We start from the raw sequence: 18442 nt of genomic DNA, 5'->3' as shown, positions 1-18442 counted from the left end.
TTCCGGTTCGGTTATTTTTCGCTTCGGGTTCGATTCGGTTTTGGTAAAAAGTTCAATTTTCCAAAGAAAATGTCGGTTATTCTTTCGGTTCGGTTTCGATTTCAGTTTTTTGGATTTAAAGAAATCATAACCGTTCGGTTTTGATGTCAGATTCGGTTTAGTTACGGTTATATCTTATTCGGTTTGGTTCGACCGAAATTACCACCCCCCGTTAGAAACAAACTATGGCTTGGTATAAAAGCCAATGAGTAGATATTTACCGTACAAATATTTTTTTAGCTATCGTCATAATTATTTAACCGCACAGATATACTCCACAGTCCACAGGTCTCTCTCTCTATATCTATGTATATGTATACATACATATATATATAATATTTTTTTTTATGTGTAGTTGTGCTCAACTTAAGACCTGTGTTCCCACCGGAGATCTCGGGAGAGAGATTGAGAGAAAGGGGGAGACACACAACAACGGACTAACGAAATTCCTCCTGTTTTTTTCTTCTTATAATTTTCCTTCATTTTCTCGTTAACTTTCCCGGAAAATTTCGCAGCTTCCCCTTTCACCTCTCCGTTTGTTTGTTAATTATAGAATCCCCGTCTTCGGCCACATGTCGGCCGGCTCTGCGGTCAACGCCTCGACCATCGGCCAATTACCGGCGGCTCCAACCACTACGCGGCGGCGCGTGGACGCCTCTGCGGCAGACCACTGCCACGTCAGCACCGGCGGCGGATCGAACGCGGTGGTTTACGACGAGGAAGAGGGGACAAGTCCCGTGGGATCGTGCTCCTCCACGGAATCTCACCATCACCACCACAGCCACAACCACCGTTTCCTCATCGGATTCCTCTCTTTCCGGAAATTCCGTCTGGTTTGGATGCTGATGATGGAGAACAGAGGACAATGGACGGTCGCGATGGCTCGAAACCTGAGATCCCGGATCAATCCTGGCCGTGCGATCCTCGCCCTCGTCGCCGTTCTTGCCGTCGCTTCCTTCTTCCTCTTCTTCGGTCTCTCCGGCGGCGGAGCTGGACGGCGCGTGGTGAGTCACGCGCTTGCTGGGTCGTCGGGGGGTTTGGTCGTGACGGTTCCTGGGGAGACGAATTCTGCTCAGAACGTCGTCGTAGATAATATCGCCACACCCGTTGTTCCTGATAAATTCCCGGTAAGTTCAAAATCTCGTGCTGATTTTCCGTTTGTTTCCCGAGAAAACCAGAATCAAACGAAATATTACCAGAACATCAGCTTAACGAAATGTATTAAAGCTCTACTTTTTCTTAAAATAATATTTCAGGGGGTTCGTTTGTTTAATTTCCAGAAAAAGTTTCTGTTTCTCGGGGTGTTTCTTTTCCTTTCTTTCTCGAAATGATTTTCTGTTTGTTTCCCGAGAAAACCTAACACGTTACGGACTCTGTTCATTCGACAAAAATTCTGCATCCAAGTTTTTCTTTAAAAAAGTCTAAATCTTTTTTACATCTGCATAGATTTTCATTGAGATTTCTGTAAAGTTCGTTAAAAATACGAAAATACCCTTCCAAGTACGACGTAGTCGTGGTCGTGGGTCACACCACCACAACTCCGTAAGACCTTTGAATTTTCCGTCAGGATGGACGACGTCAGAATTTTCAGTTGACTTTTACATCTGATGTTCTTCTTTATTCCTTTCTACTCGGATAATTAATTAGCGATACAAACAACAATTAAACTTTATAAGATTAACTAATGAAGATGATAAACGTGATTATATCTCGGTTAATATCCCAATTAGGAGAGAAGAAAACCGAGAAATCTTTATGGGCTTTTGTTTGGGTATATAGGCCCATTGGGTGGTTAAGACAGTACAGTTTTTGTTAATGGCAGATTCCAGAGGTTTGGCAGAAACCAGACAAGGGAAGTTATGAACAATGCATAGCTCGGCCGAAGAAGAATCAAAGTGAGTTTCCCACTCTTTTCATCAAAAATCTTACAGCCCGAAAGCTCGGATTTCGGACAAGGAATTTGATGTTTTGGCTTAATGTGTTCAGGAACTCCTCGATCCACCACCAATGGTTACCTTGTTGTTCACGCAAATGGTGGTCTGAACCAGATGAGAACTGGGGTAATGTTTTTTTTTTATAAAAAAAATCTTTTGTTCAAGATCTTTTGACTTGATGTTCTTGATCTAATCGAATCGTATGTATATATATGCTCGGGTTGCAGATATGCGATATGGTTGCGGTGGCCAAGATCATGAACGCGACTCTTGTTCTTCCGTTTCTCGACCACACATCGTTCTGGACAGATCCGAGGTTAAGATTCCTTTCTCTCTATATTTTCTTGGAAACCCTATATTTTGTTTGTTTCTTGCGTGAGAAGAAAAGTGTCCTGAAGATTAGGTTAAACTGTTCTGCAGTACCTTCAAAGACATTTTCGACTGGAGATACTTCATGGAAGCACTCAAAGGCGACGTCGATATCGTAGAATACTTGCCACAGGAATACGCTTCAATAAAACCCGCCACAATCGATCCAGTCTCCTGGTCCAAGGTATTAGGGTTTGATCTCAGTTCAGTTCGTGTAATAATATCTTTAGTTTGTATATCCTCTTGTTCACTTTAAAATGGTGTATTATCAGGCGAGTTATTACAGAAACTCGGTCGCTCGGACACTGAAGAAGCATAAGGTGGTTAAGTTTATCCATACGGATTCTCGGATGGCAAATAACGGTATCCCTCCTTCGATCCAACGGCTGAGATGCCGTGCAAACTACGAGGCTCTTCGGTATGCCAAGGACATAGAGGATCTGAGCAAAGATCTGATAGATCGGCTGAGAGGAAACAACGAACCCTACCTCGCCCTTCACCTCAGGTACAAAACCATTTTCTTCCTGTTATGGGGGGGCTTAAGCTTATTATCCATACGGATCCGAGGTTCTTCATTTGTACCCATTTGGTGGAAACACCAGAAGAATCTGAAAAAAACTTTGAAACGCAGGTATGAGAAAGATATGTTGGCATTCACGGGTTGCAATCACAGCCTAACCGTAGAAGAATCAATGGAGCTCGAGAGAATGAGATACGACAACCCACGTTGGAAGGACAAGGAAATCAACGGCACGAAACAGCGTCTGGAAGGAGCTTGCCCCATGACCCCACGAGAAGCCGCCTTCTTCCTCAAAGCCATGGGTTTCCCTTCAACCACCACCATCTACATCGTAGCCGGCGAAATCTACGGACAAGATAGCATGTCTCAGTTCTACAAAGAGTTCCCTAATGTCTTCTCTCACTCGAACCTCGCCACCCCAGGAGAGCTCGGTCGTATCAAGCCTTACCAGAACCGGCTTGCCGCTCTGGACTACACCTTGGCTATGGAGAGTGATGTTTTTGTTTATACTTACGATGGTAACATGGCTAAAGCTGTTCAGGGTCACCGAAGATTCGAGGGGTTTAGAAAGACTATAAACCCCGACAGGTTCGGTCTCTCTTTCTTGCACCCCAAGAAATCTGGAATTCACTCAACCTTTTGCTTTAAACATCGATTAGGACCGAACCCGTCTTGTGTTTTCAGGTATAAATTCGTGAAGTTGATCGATCGGCTCGATGCGGGGAACATTTCGTGGGAAGAGTTCTCGTCCAAGGTCAAGAGATTGCATCAGAATAGAGTAGGGACGCCGTATCTGAGAAAGCCAGGCGCAAGCCCTAAGACAGAGGAGAACTTCTACGCGAATCCTCTTCCGGGTTGCTTCTGCGACAGGTCTCAGGACCAGACCGGGCCTAACCGATTCGAAAGACAGGGTGTACGAGCCAATTCTCTGAGATAACCGGTTCGGAAGTTCACAGTCAGATAGATAGAGGGTTCAAGATTTTTTGGTATATATATATATATGTACACAGGAGGCTCACACACGCAAAAGGAAAAGCTCAGCAGAAGCGTAGGGTGTTTGTTTTCCCTATTTAGTTCATTGTTCTTAGGCTTCTTTATTGTTTTCATAGTGCAGATTCCAGAGTATACAGATAAGGTTTTTGATTTGGATGCTCGAACGTGATTCTTTAGCTCAATGAAAAAAGTATCCATCCATCTGCGGAGAAAAAAAACTACATTTTCACAATTTGATTTTTTACATACCAAAGTTAGGGATGCCAAAATGTGTCTGGTCGACTCGCTAACCACTCATCAAATTAGGGATATCAAACGGGTCAATCGAATCACGAATCAACATGTCACAAGTTGAATTCATCGCGAACCAATTCAACGAACCCACAAATAAAAAATATATATTTTAAAATTTTGATACTTTTATTATAATCTCTTTTTTATCTTATTATAAAACATTTAATCTATTCTAATCAATTATATATGTGATTAACAAAATTTAAATTGTTTTTTCATTTAGGTAGTTGGCTCGCGAACACTATTGTTTGACTCGTGATTTAAGGTGAGTCGGAATGAATCAAGTATTTTTCAACTAACTAAAAAACGGGTCGGATTGGGATAGGCTAAAAAAATTCCGAGATCCGGACCAGTCCGGAGTGGGTCGGCCCTTTTTACGCCCTAACCAAAATTCACAACAAAAAACCTGCAGCCACTAAGAAAGAAGAAAATGCCCAACACACAACCTTCCAAGAACCAAAACTTCGAAAACCTATTTCTTATTGCCTTCTTCACCTGCCTCCACTTTATCTACAACCACAATTTCCATTGATTTCACACTACATTCCTCAGGAACCACGGCCATTGGCCGCCTGCCTCTGCATATCGGCCACAAGCATAGCGCCAAAATTGCAGCCAAGGCACCACACACTGCGCCGAAAATCAATGCACTGCCCATTCTCCAAACGCAGTGACTTTTCCTGTGAATTCTTCCCACTATGCCCTTCTCTTCTGCCTTTACAACTTCGCTCGGATCAAGCGGCTGCGAATGCATCCACGCTGGATAAGGCCTAACCGTAGAAGAATCAATGGAGCTCGAGAGAATGAGATACGACAACCCACGTTGGAAGGACAAGGAAATCAACGGCACGAAACAGCGTCTGGAAGGAGCTTGCCCCATGACCCCACGAGAAGCCGCCTTCTTCCTCAAAGCCATGGGTTTCCCTTCAACCACCACCATCTACATCGTAGCCGGCGAAATCTACGGACAAGATAGCATGTCTCAGTTCTACAAAGAGTTCCCTAATGTCTTCTCTCACTCGAACCTCGCCACCCCAGGAGAGCTCGGTCGTATCAAGCCTTACCAGAACCGGCTTGCCGCTCTGGACTACACCTTGGCTATGGAGAGTGATGTTTTTGTTTATACTTACGATGGTAACATGGCTAAAGCTGTTCAGGGTCACCGAAGATTCGAGGGGTTTAGAAAGACTATAAACCCCGACAGGTTCGGTCTCTCTTTCTTGCACCCCAAGAAATCTGGAATTCACTCAACCTTTTGCTTTAAACATCGATTAGGACCGAACCCGTCTTGTGTTTTCAGGTATAAATTCGTGAAGTTGATCGATCGGCTCGATGCGGGGAACATTTCGTGGGAAGAGTTCTCGTCCAAGGTCAAGAGATTGCATCAGAATAGAGTAGGGACGCCGTATCTGAGAAAGCCAGGCGCAAGCCCTAAGACAGAGGAGAACTTCTACGCGAATCCTCTTCCGGGTTGCTTCTGCGACAGGTCTCAGGACCAGACCGGGCCTAACCGATTCGAAAGACAGGGTGTACGAGCCAATTCTCTGAGATAACCGGTTCGGAAGTTCACAGTCAGATAGATAGAGGGTTCAAGATTTTTTGGTATATATATATATATGTACACAGGAGGCTCACACACGCAAAAGGAAAAGCTCAGCAGAAGCGTAGGGTGTTTGTTTTCCCTATTTAGTTCATTGTTCTTAGGCTTCTTTATTGTTTTCATAGTGCAGATTCCAGAGTATACAGATAAGGTTTTTGATTTGGATGCTCGAACGTGATTCTTTAGCTCAATGAAAAAAGTATCCATCCATCTGCGGAGAAAAAAAACTACATTTTCACAATTTGATTTTTTACATACCAAAGTTAGGGATGCCAAAATGTGTCTGGTCGACTCGCTAACCACTCATCAAATTAGGGATATCAAACGGGTCAATCGAATCACGAATCAACATGTCACAAGTTGAATTCATCGCGAACCAATTCAACGAACCCACAAATAAAAAATATATATTTTAAAATTTTGATACTTTTATTATAATCTCTTTTTTATCTTATTATAAAACATTTAATCTATTCTAATCAATTATATATGTGATTAACAAAATTTAAATTGTTTTTTCATTTAGGTAGTTGGCTCGCGAACACTATTGTTTGACTCGTGATTTAAGGTGAGTCGGAATGAATCAAGTATTTTTCAACTAACTAAAAAACGGGTCGGATTGGGATAGGCTAAAAAAATTCCGAGATCCGGACCAGTCCGGAGTGGGTCGGCCCTTTTTACGCCCTAACCAAAATTCACAACAAAAAACCTGCAGCCACTAAGAAAGAAGAAAATGCCCAACACACAACCTTCCAAGAACCAAAACTTCGAAAACCTATTTCTTATTGCCTTCTTCACCTGCCTCCACTTTATCTACAACCACAATTTCCATTGATTTCACACTACATTCCTCAGGAACCACGGCCATTGGCCGCCTGCCTCTGCATATCGGCCACAAGCATAGCGCCAAAATTGCAGCCAAGGCACCACACACTGCGCCGAAAATCAATGCACTGCCCATTCTCCAAACGCAGTGACTTTTCCTGTGAATTCTTCCCACTATGCCCTTCTCTTCTGCCTTTACAACTTCGCTCGGATCAAGCGGCTGCGAATGCATCCACGCTGGATAAGGCCTCGAGTCAAAGCTCCATGAATGGAGGAAATGCGGCTGTGAAGAGTTCTTCCCGTTCTTGGAGCTTAAACCCACCATTAATTTCCCATCTTTCCATAATTTGGACAGATCAATGGAGTATGATATCATTGCATCAACTGGCTTCGTGGCGCCAGATTCACTCGAACGAACTTCTATTCTCTTCGAACTCGCTTCGTAATCGATCCAACAACGCAATTTCTCTCCATTGCTCCATTTGAAGTCATGGAAAGATGATAAGTTTCCGATTCTAGCTGGACACGACTACCTTTCTTGGAGGACCTAAACTCGACAGCAACAGCTTCGATCTCGTCGTGATCGTCTCGTGAGAGAAACCCTAGAACAGAGGAACTATTATCCTTACTACCAGACAATCTTAGATCCAGACCATTTGGAGCCATGACAAAAGCCAAGACACCACCAATCTTGTTGGACATCGAAAACGAGAAACTAGTCGAAAAAGAGCCGGAATTTCTCTCTTTATCTCCAAACAGCTTGATGGGTTTTCTGAAAATGACTCGTCCCTCGCTCCGACTCACCGAGTCAGTGAGCTGGATCGAAGAACCGCCATGGATGACCCTCGAATCACCAAACAGAGCGATATCCTCGTCGAAGCTGGGAGTTTCTCCGAACCCATTAAACGTAAACGAGGGATTTCCGTCAGCAGCTATGATTCCAAAGATTTCGATAAAGACAACGACGAAAGCTAAGGTTTTTAACATTGCCATGGCTAAACTGGTATAGAGCGAGAAGAATTTTGGGCTTCTGGTTTATGGGCGTGGGGAGGAAGGAGCTCTTCTTCTGAATGGAATTTCTAGGATTCGTAAATGAATTCCATTTCTCTAGTGGGAAGAAATCAATGTTGTTCTTGTTTTTTTCTTCCCTTGTGTTTTTTTTTACACTTTTTTTCTGTCGATTTTGGTGAAGAAACTCAGAGGAACATTAAATACACACCCAGTGGTTGATGTATGACTCAGGGAAGAGAGAACGCAATTAATGCTATATTTACAGTTGTGCCCCCGTTTTTCTCATTCTATTATGTAACTGCCCATATATTTCGGATTGTCACATTTGTGTCCCCTTTCTCCAAGTTTTTTCTAATGAATATATTGAATCAAGATATCTTTTCCCTTTGAACATTATTAGACCCTAATTCAAGATTACCCTTTAAACAATATTAGTACCTTGATTATAATCCAAAACCCAATTCTATTTACTATATTTATCTTGTGCTATATGAACTTGAGTAAATTAATTAGTAAAGAAAATATATATATATATATATATATATAACTCATATGAAGAGAAACTTAATTATATATATTTTCTCTTTCATATAAAATCAAGAGTTACTTAACCAACAAATGAGAAAACACAGATTGTAAATGTATTTGATAGAAGACTAACTTTTACTTATCAATGTTCTAATTCATTTTTTGCCTCAATTATTTAGATTTTGGTATAAAAAAAAACCTAACTACTTGTTTCCACAAACCATTTGATAATTAGTTTACTACAAACAAGACAACTTTAGCTTATACTAAAATAAACCAATGTATGATTGCAGTTTTTTTCAATATGCAATATTATTTCAAACTAGAATGGGGTCTTACCTTTTCTAATTAGTGGAAGTGAAATCATATTATTGTCCCAAAAAAAAGCAAAACAATACTAAATGTGGGGCTAAAGAGATGGAATCTCCAAAAGCGGGATTTAATTAGTGGATCACCATTGATCTTTCTCAAATCAAGAAATCATGAGGTGAAGGGGTATGCCAAAAAAAATATGCATTGGGTTGTGCGTGCTTTAGCAAATATTAACAGATAAATACTAACGTGCGCGCGCTTGTGTTTTCCTTTTCTTCTGCGCGCACATTTCCGTTTTCTTCGAATGATAAAATCAATATTAGTAATGTATGGTCGGGTCATTAAACAAGGCTGTCTGAAGAATACAGGGGAAAAAAAAAAACAAGCAAAGTGTCTCGAAGAGAACCTTCTGCTTCAGCTGCCTTCTCCCCAACTTGAAAACCGTGAAAGAAATTACTTCCCATATGACCAAGTTCACATTTATGTACATTAATAAGACCTCTTTTTTATATATATATATTTATATTAACATATTTATATTTACAATAATAGTTACAATCCCTAATTGGGTCCAGGATAACAATGGCATGTGACGGGAGGCAAAGGGCACTAGTATTATTGAGACATTATTAAAGCATGCTCTTTTTTTTTTTTACAAAAGAAAATGATACTACCAAACTGATGATGTTTTATTAAATGAAATAGAACTCTTGAAAAGAAAAATGAAATTAAATGCTAAAAAAAAAACAGGTCTGCATTTATTTGAAAGACTGGCAAAAGTGTGCCATGCTCTCTCCCTCTGACACACATTGTGTGTTCAATTTAATATTAGACTCTCGGACCACTTAAATGTCGTGTCTGATTCTTGTTGCATTTTTCTAAAATCTTTTATTTTTTAAGAATTTTAAATTGATTGGGCCCATGTTAATTTCCGGCCCAGTTATACTTTATGCATAATGATGCCCATTATTATACTCGAACAAAGCCCAGTGGGCAAAATGTGTCACAGGCCAGCACGGCTGAATAAAAAGCCCAATGGGCCTATAAATAGAAAGAGACTCTAGGTAAGAGTGTAAAACGAGCCGGCTCGGTCCAGCCCGTCCTGTTTCGATCTGGGAATATTTTAGTCCAGTTCAATCCGATCCGTTTTTTAGCGAGTAAAAAATTAGTCAGTTCAATCTAGATCATGTTAATTCGCTTCACGCGAATCAAATATATAATTTTAAATATATATTAAAAATATTTAAAAAATTTATAAATATAATAAAAAAATTTAAATTAAACAAAATAAATATCTGATAAAAATATAATTTTTATATAAAATATATTAAAATATTAAAATTTAAAAAAAAAATTGGTTCGCGAACAAGTCTAACCCATGACAAGCTGGCTCATTCAACCTACTTTTTTATGGACTCAAATATTCTGAGCCCGACTCAAAAAAAAATGGGCCAGCTCATTTACGGTCCAGGCTCGTCTAGACCGTTTACGGTCTGTTTTTATCGAGATAGGAAAACTCTAGCTCGCGGGCCGGTCGAACTGGCTCGGTCGACCATTTTTTTCGGGTTCATATTTTTCCGGTCCAACTTGATAAAAACGAACTCGCTAGCCGGCTCGCCGAATAGACTCGTTTCTACGTCCCTATTCATCTGTTCTTTTTTTACCTGTCTTTGTTGACAAACAGAACCTTTTTTTTACGCTCATTAAAAAAAAAAACGGGTTCTTTTCCAAACAGCCAAAAAAATGAGAGTGTTGGTCAGTTTAATGGATAAAAACCAGTTGAACATGGACATGAAGTCATACATGTTCCATATCCAACCATGAACAAATCTGTAAACCCAAAATATGTTTTTGATTGATTGGGTATAAAAAGGAACAAGCTTCTTACCATTGATCACAGTGTCTCAGGAACAATTTCATGGATGTCCACTTCTACTAAAGTCTCCTTCCCAAACAACGTAAATCCCACTGTCGCCTGCATCCATTGCATCATAACGGTGAAACATATACGCAACTCTCAAAGCATTCTCCCATAGAAAAAAGAACAAAGAACAGAGATCGTACCTTTCCAGTTTTTCGGTTCATTTTCTTCAAACTGCCAACAAATTCAGCAAATGTCCCCGACACAACTTTGACTGCACAACCAGTGGAAAGCCGCTTCTTACCCTTCGTATCCTTCGTTCCAGAGGAAAGAGCTGAAGAATTAGAGGTAGAAGCTTTTCTCAGCTTTTGTTTCGGTTTAGGATCTTCAATGGATTCTTCTAAAGTTCCACTTCGATCTGAGTCAGGCCTCATGAGTTCATCCCGTGGTGTCAGTAGATTTGATCCTTCTTGCTCCTCGAATTCTCTATCGGCTTTCTCTTGTTCTTCTTTTGCTTGTTTGAAAATCGCTTCCATGTCACTGTCATCTACAGGTCTTGGTTTATTTATCTGCTTCTTGCTGCAAACACAGATACACAAGTATATACAAGGGATCAAGACTTATATAATTATGAATCCAGGGTCAGACCTCGAGAATAAAAGGAAAAAGAGATCGATCTCGTAAGACGTATATAACAGTACAGTATTAGAACGGCATGGCTGTTCCATCCGAGATGAGCTTCAGAGATATTTCACTGATAGCGAAGAGAACAGAGAGAGCGGATACTTACGTGTTCCCGACCTTGGAACCAACAAAGCCTCCGACCCCGTCACATTCCCTTACAAAGTCGTGTATCTCTTTGTTCAAAACACATCGAAAGAAAACACAACCCGGGAATATGGGCTTCGGTTTAATGGATAAAGTGCCGTTCTTCAGTATTCGCTTTACATGAACAGCTGGAGCATATACCTGGTGGGAAACAACACGATGTGATTCAAAAGAAATGTGTGAATTCTCATCTTATGCTATACGATGACTATAACTATAAAATCTTTGAAACAGAACTCGGAATCAAACCAATGTAACCATGTTACTAATCCAAAAGACAATGTTCTTAAATTGTCTTGTGCTTTCTTAGCAATCAAGCAATGGTTACACACTAATCATTCTTTTGCTATTTGTAACTTCAGCAATGAACTTAGGAAACAGAGATCATTATCAAATCTATAGACACCAACAACCAATGTCTTTCGTTTTCTCCACGTTTCCATCATGTTTTCCCACTTTCCGACCAGCCAAACAACCTTTCACTGACCATCACCTCATCGCATTGCGAAATCCAAAACTCTAATCGCACGAATCAAACCCAGAAATCAAAAACCCAGTTTGAAAAATTACCGTGAATTCGATATCGGGGAAGTTCCGAGCGAGGACTCGAGCCAGAACCTGAGCGGTTTCCTGACCCCGAACCCTCGAAACCCTAACCACCCACCATTGCGGACCCAACAGAGCCAAATTGTCCAAATTCAGCTCCTCGGTCCATGAAGCGTACCGCTTTTTTGGTTTCTTAATCAGCCGTTCTTCGACTTCCTCGCGCCAACTATACCCCGATTTGCTCTCCCGCCGCTCGTTCCGCAGCCGCCGCCTCTCCCTCGCCGTGAGCTGGTGGTTCTGCTCGGCGAGGGAGGCTGAGATCGAGAGATGGGTCTTTCTAATCGCCGAGTTTATGAAGGAAAGCGACGGAATTGTGTTGCTCGGGGTCCATTGAAGAAGCCCCTGAAGCTTCATCGTCGCTTGCTTTCACAAGCTCGCTGGAAAAAATTTCCAATAGGATAATTTTGATTTGAAGATAACGTTGGAAGCTTAACCGGGAAACTCAAAATGGCGGTATAAACTGAATCGGAATGAAATTACCGAACCGAGTATCTAAACCGGAAGTTCCGGCGGTCAATTGTATATTTAACGTTGGAACTTGGAATTTTAAAGAATTAGGCATAATATTTTTGCGTATAATTTGGGAAAATTTTCATAATAATACCCAAATTTGTCTAAATGTATCATACAAATACTTTGATTTCCAAATTTCTAAATAAAACTCAATTTGTATCAAATAGATATCAAACCATGACATCATTGATTGATAATAGTTTCAATTTATACCAAATAGATATCAAATTGGTATTTATTTGATATAAATTGCTTAAATTAAGATATTTATTTGATAATTTATAAATTGAGATGTTTATATGGTAAATTTATATAAATTGAAGTATTTTTTACAGAATTTTCCCTATAATTTTTCTTGACCAAAATATAATTATTGCATATTAGATTACTAAATTGCTATAGTAAATGGACTGCGAAATTATCAAATAGGTAAGTTAAAAATCGACAAATCTAAGCCAAGTAAAATATGAAGAGGCATATATAAGCAAATAAAAAAATTTAAAAAAAAATAAAGCTTTTAATCCGGCAGGTTTAATAATAGTAAATGGCAACGCTCGTGGCAATTTCCACGGACCTTTTGTTTTTATTTTTGTTATGAATGCCCATCTATATATAATAAGCCTCTAGCAACACACTTTCTCCCAAATCACACGTACTTATTTAAAAAAAAAAACAAAAAAACAAAAAAATGGTTTCTATTTTCAGAACATCTTTAATGGTCTTGATCTCTTTTTACTCATTCGATCCATCTCACGGTAAGTACATTGAATCGTTCATGTATGTATCATTTAATTTTTATATATATATATATATATATATGTATATATGGTTGCAATAATCAACACGTACGTGTTCGATCTTTGTAGCTAACATTATATGCGAGGATCTGCCGGAGGACATATGCGCGTTCTCTATCTCCGGCGCCGGAAAGAGATGTCTGTTAGAGACGGAGGCGAGATTCGCCGGGGGGGTAGATTTCCGGTGTCGGACGTCGGAGATCGAGGTCGGTAGAATGACCAATTATGTCGAGAGCGACGCGTGTGTTCACGCGTGCGGAGTGGATCGGAGATCGGTCGGAATTTCCTCCGATGGCCTCCTCGACCCGGACTTCACGGCCAAGCTCTGCTCGCCGGAATGTTTCGATAATTGTCCTAACATCGTCGATCTCTATTTCAACCTCGCCGCCGGAGAAGGTAAAAGTTACGATAAATGTCGTGTGTTAATAATATGCAAAACACTGAATTTTACCAAATATTTGCGTCATATAAAAGACTATTTTTCCGGTCAATTAATTCATGAACTTTCCTATTGTAGCATACAAAATTCTATACTTTTCAAATTTTCTCAAATTGGTTACCTGTCGAATTCAAAATCCGTTTTTAATGTCTACAAGAAAACTTGTGTCACATCTCAGTTTTATATCAAAATCCGAGCTTAATTTTGTATTGGGTGAATTTCAATCGAAATGGATCTCAATTCATAACCAATTTAGGAGAATGTGAAAAATACATGATTTTTGTTAGCGGTGGGTGAACGATTTGGTTCGGTGTTATGATTAATTTGGGTTCGATTATTTGAGATTTTAAAAATTTATAATCAAACGGTTATTTGATTTTAATCGATTCGTTTTGGTCCGATTATATCTAATTAAAACTATAATGAATTAATAATTCGGTTTGGCCCTATGTTATAATTATAATATTTAATGAAACAAATTTTGGAACATCGTTGATTTTTTTTTTAAGATCTCACTTTATTATATATCATAGTTATAATATTTTTATTATACTAATTTCTCTAATCAGATATAATATATATTGTATTATAACTGGTAATGTATGGATAGACAAAATGTTATGTCAGTTTATTGGGTTAAGATTAATTCGAATTCAATTATTTTAGATTTCAAAAATTTATAACTAAATAGTTATTTAATTTTAATCGGTTTGATTTGGTTCTCATATAAATCGGTCGGATTCGATTCAGTTTTTAAATAATAGAACCCTAATTTTTCTGACACTATCGAAATGTTCACGGATTAATTGATTGAAAAAAACACAATATTTTTTTGATAAAAAAAACACAATATTTTATACGATATATTTGGCAAAGTTTAGCGATATTTATAGGATTATCTAATTGTATAAATTATATGTAATTTTCTAATAATCTATTAAATGGATCCGATGCGGGCAGGTGCATTTTTGCCGGATGTGTGTGCCGCGAGACGAGCCAATCCCCACCGTACGATGGTCGAGATCCTAAGTTCTGGTCTTGTTTCCGACATGCTAACGTCGGAGGAATTTAGTGGAGCCCCATCCCCTTCACCTGCCTCTACGTGAAACATAAAAATCTAGGGTTTTTCCATTTCAAATTTAAATTATTTAACCCCACAACAACGTAAACGATGGACGACATATTTTGATGGATCTTTATATTGGATTCAATAAAGTCCGGAAATATATTTGTTCCAGTGGTTTGGTTATTAAATGAAGAAAATAATTTCTGAACCGAACATACAATGCATCTCTAACCATGGTTAGGGGCTCAAAATATGATTATAATTTATGTGAGATATATTAAATTCGTTATAATGGTCAGTCAATGTTAATTACTTTTAATAGCAAAAATAATTATTTATGCGGACTTATGAGTTGGGCTCTTTTTGAATGCCTATATATTGATACTTTTTTTTTTCTTCTAGGACAATGAACAAACCTTGCTTCTATGATTCTATCCAATTCCAGTGGACAATTATTGGGACAAACCAAAAATAAAACGAATGACTTGACAAAAAAATAATAATACTATGATGTCAATTTTTCTTTTGTTGGTTTTACGAAAATGCCACTCCGGTTTAGCATTGGGGTAGATCCGGAGGCGGGGGCGGAAGCATGGTCGATGGCGTCGGACCGTTCTCGACCAAGAAAACCATCCCTAACCCGAATGGCAAGTGGACGTCGATGTGGCAGTGCATCACCCATGCTCCTGCTCATAAAACCATATCAGTTAATTCTATCGAACCGAACCGAAATTCATTTTCTTACCGTTTCAATCGAATTAAATTTTATGAAACCAATTCAAACCCTAATGGAATACGCAATGTTTTTCATTTCAGACTATGGCTACTGTACATGTTGATTAAAATTTACTTACCGGGGTTGTCAGCTGTAAACCGGATCACGGCCCATCCTCCAACCGGTACAGCGAGGGTATTGCGGAATTGTGGGTCGAAGAAATTTAGGTTTTTCCGGTCCCGGTTCGGGTCGTAGTTCCCGAACCCTTGACCCAGGACGTGGAAATTGAAGCCGTGAAGGTGCATCGGATGAGACTCCGCCGCAACAAGCGCCGTGTTCTGAAGAACCATCTCCACCGTCGCGTTGAATCTCAGTACCTTCACGCTTGTCTTCTTCGGAGCGAACAACAATGGCGGATTCAGTTGTGTTATGTTCGGATTCGTGTAATCGAACTTCACCGGAGGTTGATCCGGAAAATCCGCCGTGAAAACGCGGCCGACGCGGTAGAACGCCGCCTGCATCACCGATAAAGTCGTCGGCAATACGAACGAGTGGTTGTTCATCGACGCCGAGAATTTCGGACCGTTTGGACACGTGGCGTTGTCCGTGCATGCCTCGAGCCCGAGCCCAACCGTCACGAGCATCTCCTCGTCCACGTGGCGTGGCACTGGGACCCAGTGACGAGCGCCCACGTGGCTCGTGAGGTTCGAGTAGAATCTGTGAGCCGTGGGGGGGTCAAAGAAGGAGGGAAGCCTAGGCATGAGGACGCGGCCGCGGCCGCGGGCGGGGGGACGTGGCGTTGTCCGTGCATGCCTCGAGCCCGAGCCCAACCGTCACGAGCATCTCCTCGTCCACGTGGCGTGGCACTGGGACCCAGTGACGAGCGCCCACGTGGCTCGTGAGGTTCGAGTAGAATCTGTGAGCCGTGGGGGTGTCAAAGAAGGAGGGAAGCCTAGGCATGAGGACGCGGCCGCGGCCGCGGCTGCGCGTGGAAGTAGACGCGCCGCCGGAGTAGTGGAGGACGGCACGTGTGGTGGTGTTGGGGAAAGGGACGGCGGGAGCGCTGTTGTAGGCTCGAGCCGCCATGTAGTAAGACCCGACGGATTGGTCGGCCAGGAGGATGGCGTCAACGGTCTGACCAGGCGCGATCACGATGACGTCGGTGACGTAAGGGTTTGTGTAGACGGCATCCACCGTGACAACTGTCAGCTTGTGATTGGCTATCTTGAAGAACATCTGGATATTCATCGCTGCGTTTATGATGCGTAGCAAGTATCTCTTCCCTTTCACCACTCTTAGGCTAAACATTCCTGCACCAAACACAAAATGTTTCCATTATATTTACACGAGAAAGTAAAGACTTATATTATATATATATAATTACAAAATTTTAGATACACATTAAAAATCGACTTTCATAAAGAAAACTGGTTTTATTTACTGTGTAAATATCACATATAACTCATTTGCGTTGTAACCTGTATAGTATTTGAATCACGATTATCTAAATCGTAAATTCTCTAAACTCGTCGTTACAATAAACTTTCTGTAAATAAACACTAACATCATTATTTACTTACTGTCTTTGGAGCAAGGGTATAGGTCTCCGGGCAAGCCATTGATCGTGTAAGCGTCGGAATTGTTCGGAGGAACACCTGTAGCCACCGCTATATTCTCGAGCTCGACCACATCCGCATTCCACCATTCCCCTGTAGTCACACGTATACAATAAAGGATTAAAACACCCCGCACTGGGTAATCACCAATATAAAAAAAAAAAAAACTTTGTTTAAAACTTGTAAAAAATACACTGACTTGAGGTTACCGACTTACTATTATTAACAAAGGGTGGTAAAAAAATTTTATGTAAAATGTTGATAGTTTTCGTTTATTATACGTACCGAGTAAGATGGGAATTTCCTTGTCGGGTTTGGGGAAAGGGTAAGAGTGGCCATCCCTAGGACGGATGACGAGGGCTCCGTAGACGGTGGCTCGTAGGAAAGACGCATGAGCGTGCCACCAGAGCGTACCTTCCTGGCCCGTGACGGTGAACCTGTACGTATACTTTTGACCAGGCTGTATCGGACACTGCGTTATCATGCTCGGCCCATCTGACCACTGGCTCATTCGCTGAAATATCCCGTGCCTAGCCGCCCCACACACGTATACAATACTTTATTTTATTTACTTTTTCTATAATGAATCAATATATTATGTTATTTTCTTGAATGAAAGTACGTGTGTTCATGAATTCAAATAATGGCGGTTCCCGTATACGAATTAGAAAAACGATGCATTAAGTAAATCACAAACTATACATTTCGTTTTCCTATCTCTCCATGTTTTTGGGTGAAAATTGTCATGATTTAGAATGTTTTTAATTAAATGCTTTGGTATGTTAAATTGATTTAGTTTCCTACGTAATTCGCTGGTGGGTGGTCAAAATCTATAAAAATGAACATATGGAGGTAAGCGATTAAGAGGCAGGGAAAATGGGGATGGTAAAAGGTCGCGTGTAGTAAAGAGAGAATATTTAATTCGGTCGTTAATTAATCAAATGAGGAAGTAATCACCACAATTAATGAAATGATTATTGCTGTTACCAGTGAATGGTGATGTTGTGAGGGGATTGGTTGACAACGTGGACAACGAGCGTGTCACCTTCCCGGACGAGAAGCGTCGGCCCCGGAAGGCTTCCGTTAACGGCCGTTATCACCTGCCTCTTGCACAGCCGGCTTACCGTTAAATTTTTCACCTGCGATATAACCGTGACATCTCTCACGCCGTTAGATAGGGTTTGCTTATTAGTACCTACATGTGTTTGCATGGCCTGTTTATATTCATGAATACTTATGGAGACAGACGAAGAAACATATATATATATATATATATGCGCACAAACATATTATTAATGTTTTCAGAAGGAAGAATCAAGCTGGGAAATGTTGGTTACATGGAAGGTGTGTTCGACAATAGCTGCGGAAGCCATTGAAGAAGCAGCGAGAAGAAGAAGAATCCATGCTAGAGAAAGCTTAAGACCCTCCATTATAATTACACTGAGAGAGGGGGAGAGAGAGAGAGAGAGAGAGAGAGAGAGAGAGAGAGAGAGACGTTATAGGTTGGGATGATGCAAAGAGAATGTTGGTTGTGATTATTATTTATAGAAGTGTAAAGTGCAAAAGATACGATAAG

At 40.5% G+C, this 18442-nt stretch overlaps 5 protein-coding genes across 8 annotated transcripts; 2 read left to right on the top strand and 3 right to left on the bottom strand.

Moving 5' to 3' along the window:
• Positions 1–393: 393 nt before the first annotated feature.
• On the top strand, positions 394–5957 carry LOC104823277 (uncharacterized protein At1g04910). 2 transcript variants are annotated; one of them, XM_010554767.2, is made up of 9 exons: positions 394–1166; positions 1862–1934; positions 2026–2099; positions 2201–2289; positions 2394–2526; positions 2615–2847; positions 2974–3014; positions 4918–5353; positions 5450–5957. In XM_010554767.2, exons 1-9 carry the CDS (start codon positions 612–614, stop codon positions 5700–5702), a joined length of 1887 nt encoding a protein of 628 aa, XP_010553069.1. In that variant the 5' UTR covers positions 394–611; the 3' UTR covers positions 5703–5957. The 2 variants fall into 2 exon arrangements, with proteins under 2 accessions (XP_010553069.1, XP_010553068.1); XM_010554766.2 differs by lacking the exons at positions 4918–5353; positions 5450–5957 and adding an exon at positions 3547–4054 and having other exon boundaries at positions 396–1166; positions 2974–3450.
• Positions 5958–6374: 417 nt separating this feature from the next.
• Positions 6375–7814, bottom strand: LOC104823278 (seed lectin-like). Its single transcript, XM_019203789.1, is given in 2 exon segments — positions 6375–7096; positions 7099–7814. Coding segments are annotated over 2 exon segments (1041 nt in total). The 5' UTR covers positions 7568–7814; the 3' UTR covers positions 6375–6524.
• Positions 7815–10121: 2307 nt separating this feature from the next.
• LOC104823276 lies at positions 10122–12117 on the bottom strand. 2 transcript variants are annotated; one of them, XM_010554764.1, is made up of 5 exons: positions 11685–12117; positions 11077–11255; positions 10490–10865; positions 10314–10400; positions 10122–10147 (listed from the first exon to the last, which is right to left on the bottom strand). In XM_010554764.1, exons 1-4 carry the CDS (start codon positions 12072–12074, stop codon positions 10320–10322), a joined length of 1026 nt encoding a protein of 341 aa, XP_010553066.1. In that variant the 5' UTR covers positions 12075–12117; the 3' UTR covers positions 10122–10147; positions 10314–10319. The 2 variants fall into 2 exon arrangements, with proteins under 2 accessions (XP_010553066.1, XP_010553065.1); XM_010554763.2 differs by having other exon boundaries at positions 10129–10400.
• Positions 12118–12893: 776 nt separating this feature from the next.
• LOC104823275 lies at positions 12894–14864 on the top strand. The gene is made up of 3 exons (XM_010554762.1): positions 12894–12988; positions 13100–13426; positions 14430–14864. The coding sequence occupies exons 1-3, from the start codon at positions 12922–12924 to the stop codon at positions 14573–14575; spliced, it is 540 nt and encodes a 179-aa protein (XP_010553064.1). The 5' UTR covers positions 12894–12921; the 3' UTR covers positions 14576–14864.
• A 78-nt stretch (positions 14865–14942) lies between these two features.
• On the bottom strand, positions 14943–18361 carry LOC104823274 (laccase-7). 2 transcript variants are annotated; one of them, XM_010554759.1, is made up of 7 exons: positions 18204–18361; positions 17854–18005; positions 17152–17396; positions 16831–16959; positions 16064–16560; positions 15390–15864; positions 14943–15221 (listed from the first exon to the last, which is right to left on the bottom strand). In XM_010554759.1, the coding sequence occupies exons 1-7, from the start codon at positions 18294–18296 to the stop codon at positions 15091–15093; spliced, it is 1722 nt and encodes a 573-aa protein (XP_010553061.1). In that variant the 5' UTR covers positions 18297–18361; the 3' UTR covers positions 14943–15090. The 2 variants fall into 2 exon arrangements, with proteins under 2 accessions (XP_010553061.1, XP_010553062.1); XM_010554760.1 differs by having other exon boundaries at positions 15390–16009; positions 16230–16560.
• Positions 18362–18442: the final 81 nt, after the last annotated feature.

Source organism: Tarenaya hassleriana, unplaced genomic scaffold (assembly GCF_000463585.1).
Source record: "Tarenaya hassleriana unplaced genomic scaffold, ASM46358v1 Cleome4, whole genome shotgun sequence".
Classification (NCBI taxonomy): Eukaryota; Viridiplantae; Streptophyta; class Magnoliopsida; order Brassicales; family Cleomaceae; genus Tarenaya; species Tarenaya hassleriana.
Note: the sequence above shows the minus strand (reverse complement) of the source record. Positions and strands in the feature narration are given on the sequence as shown.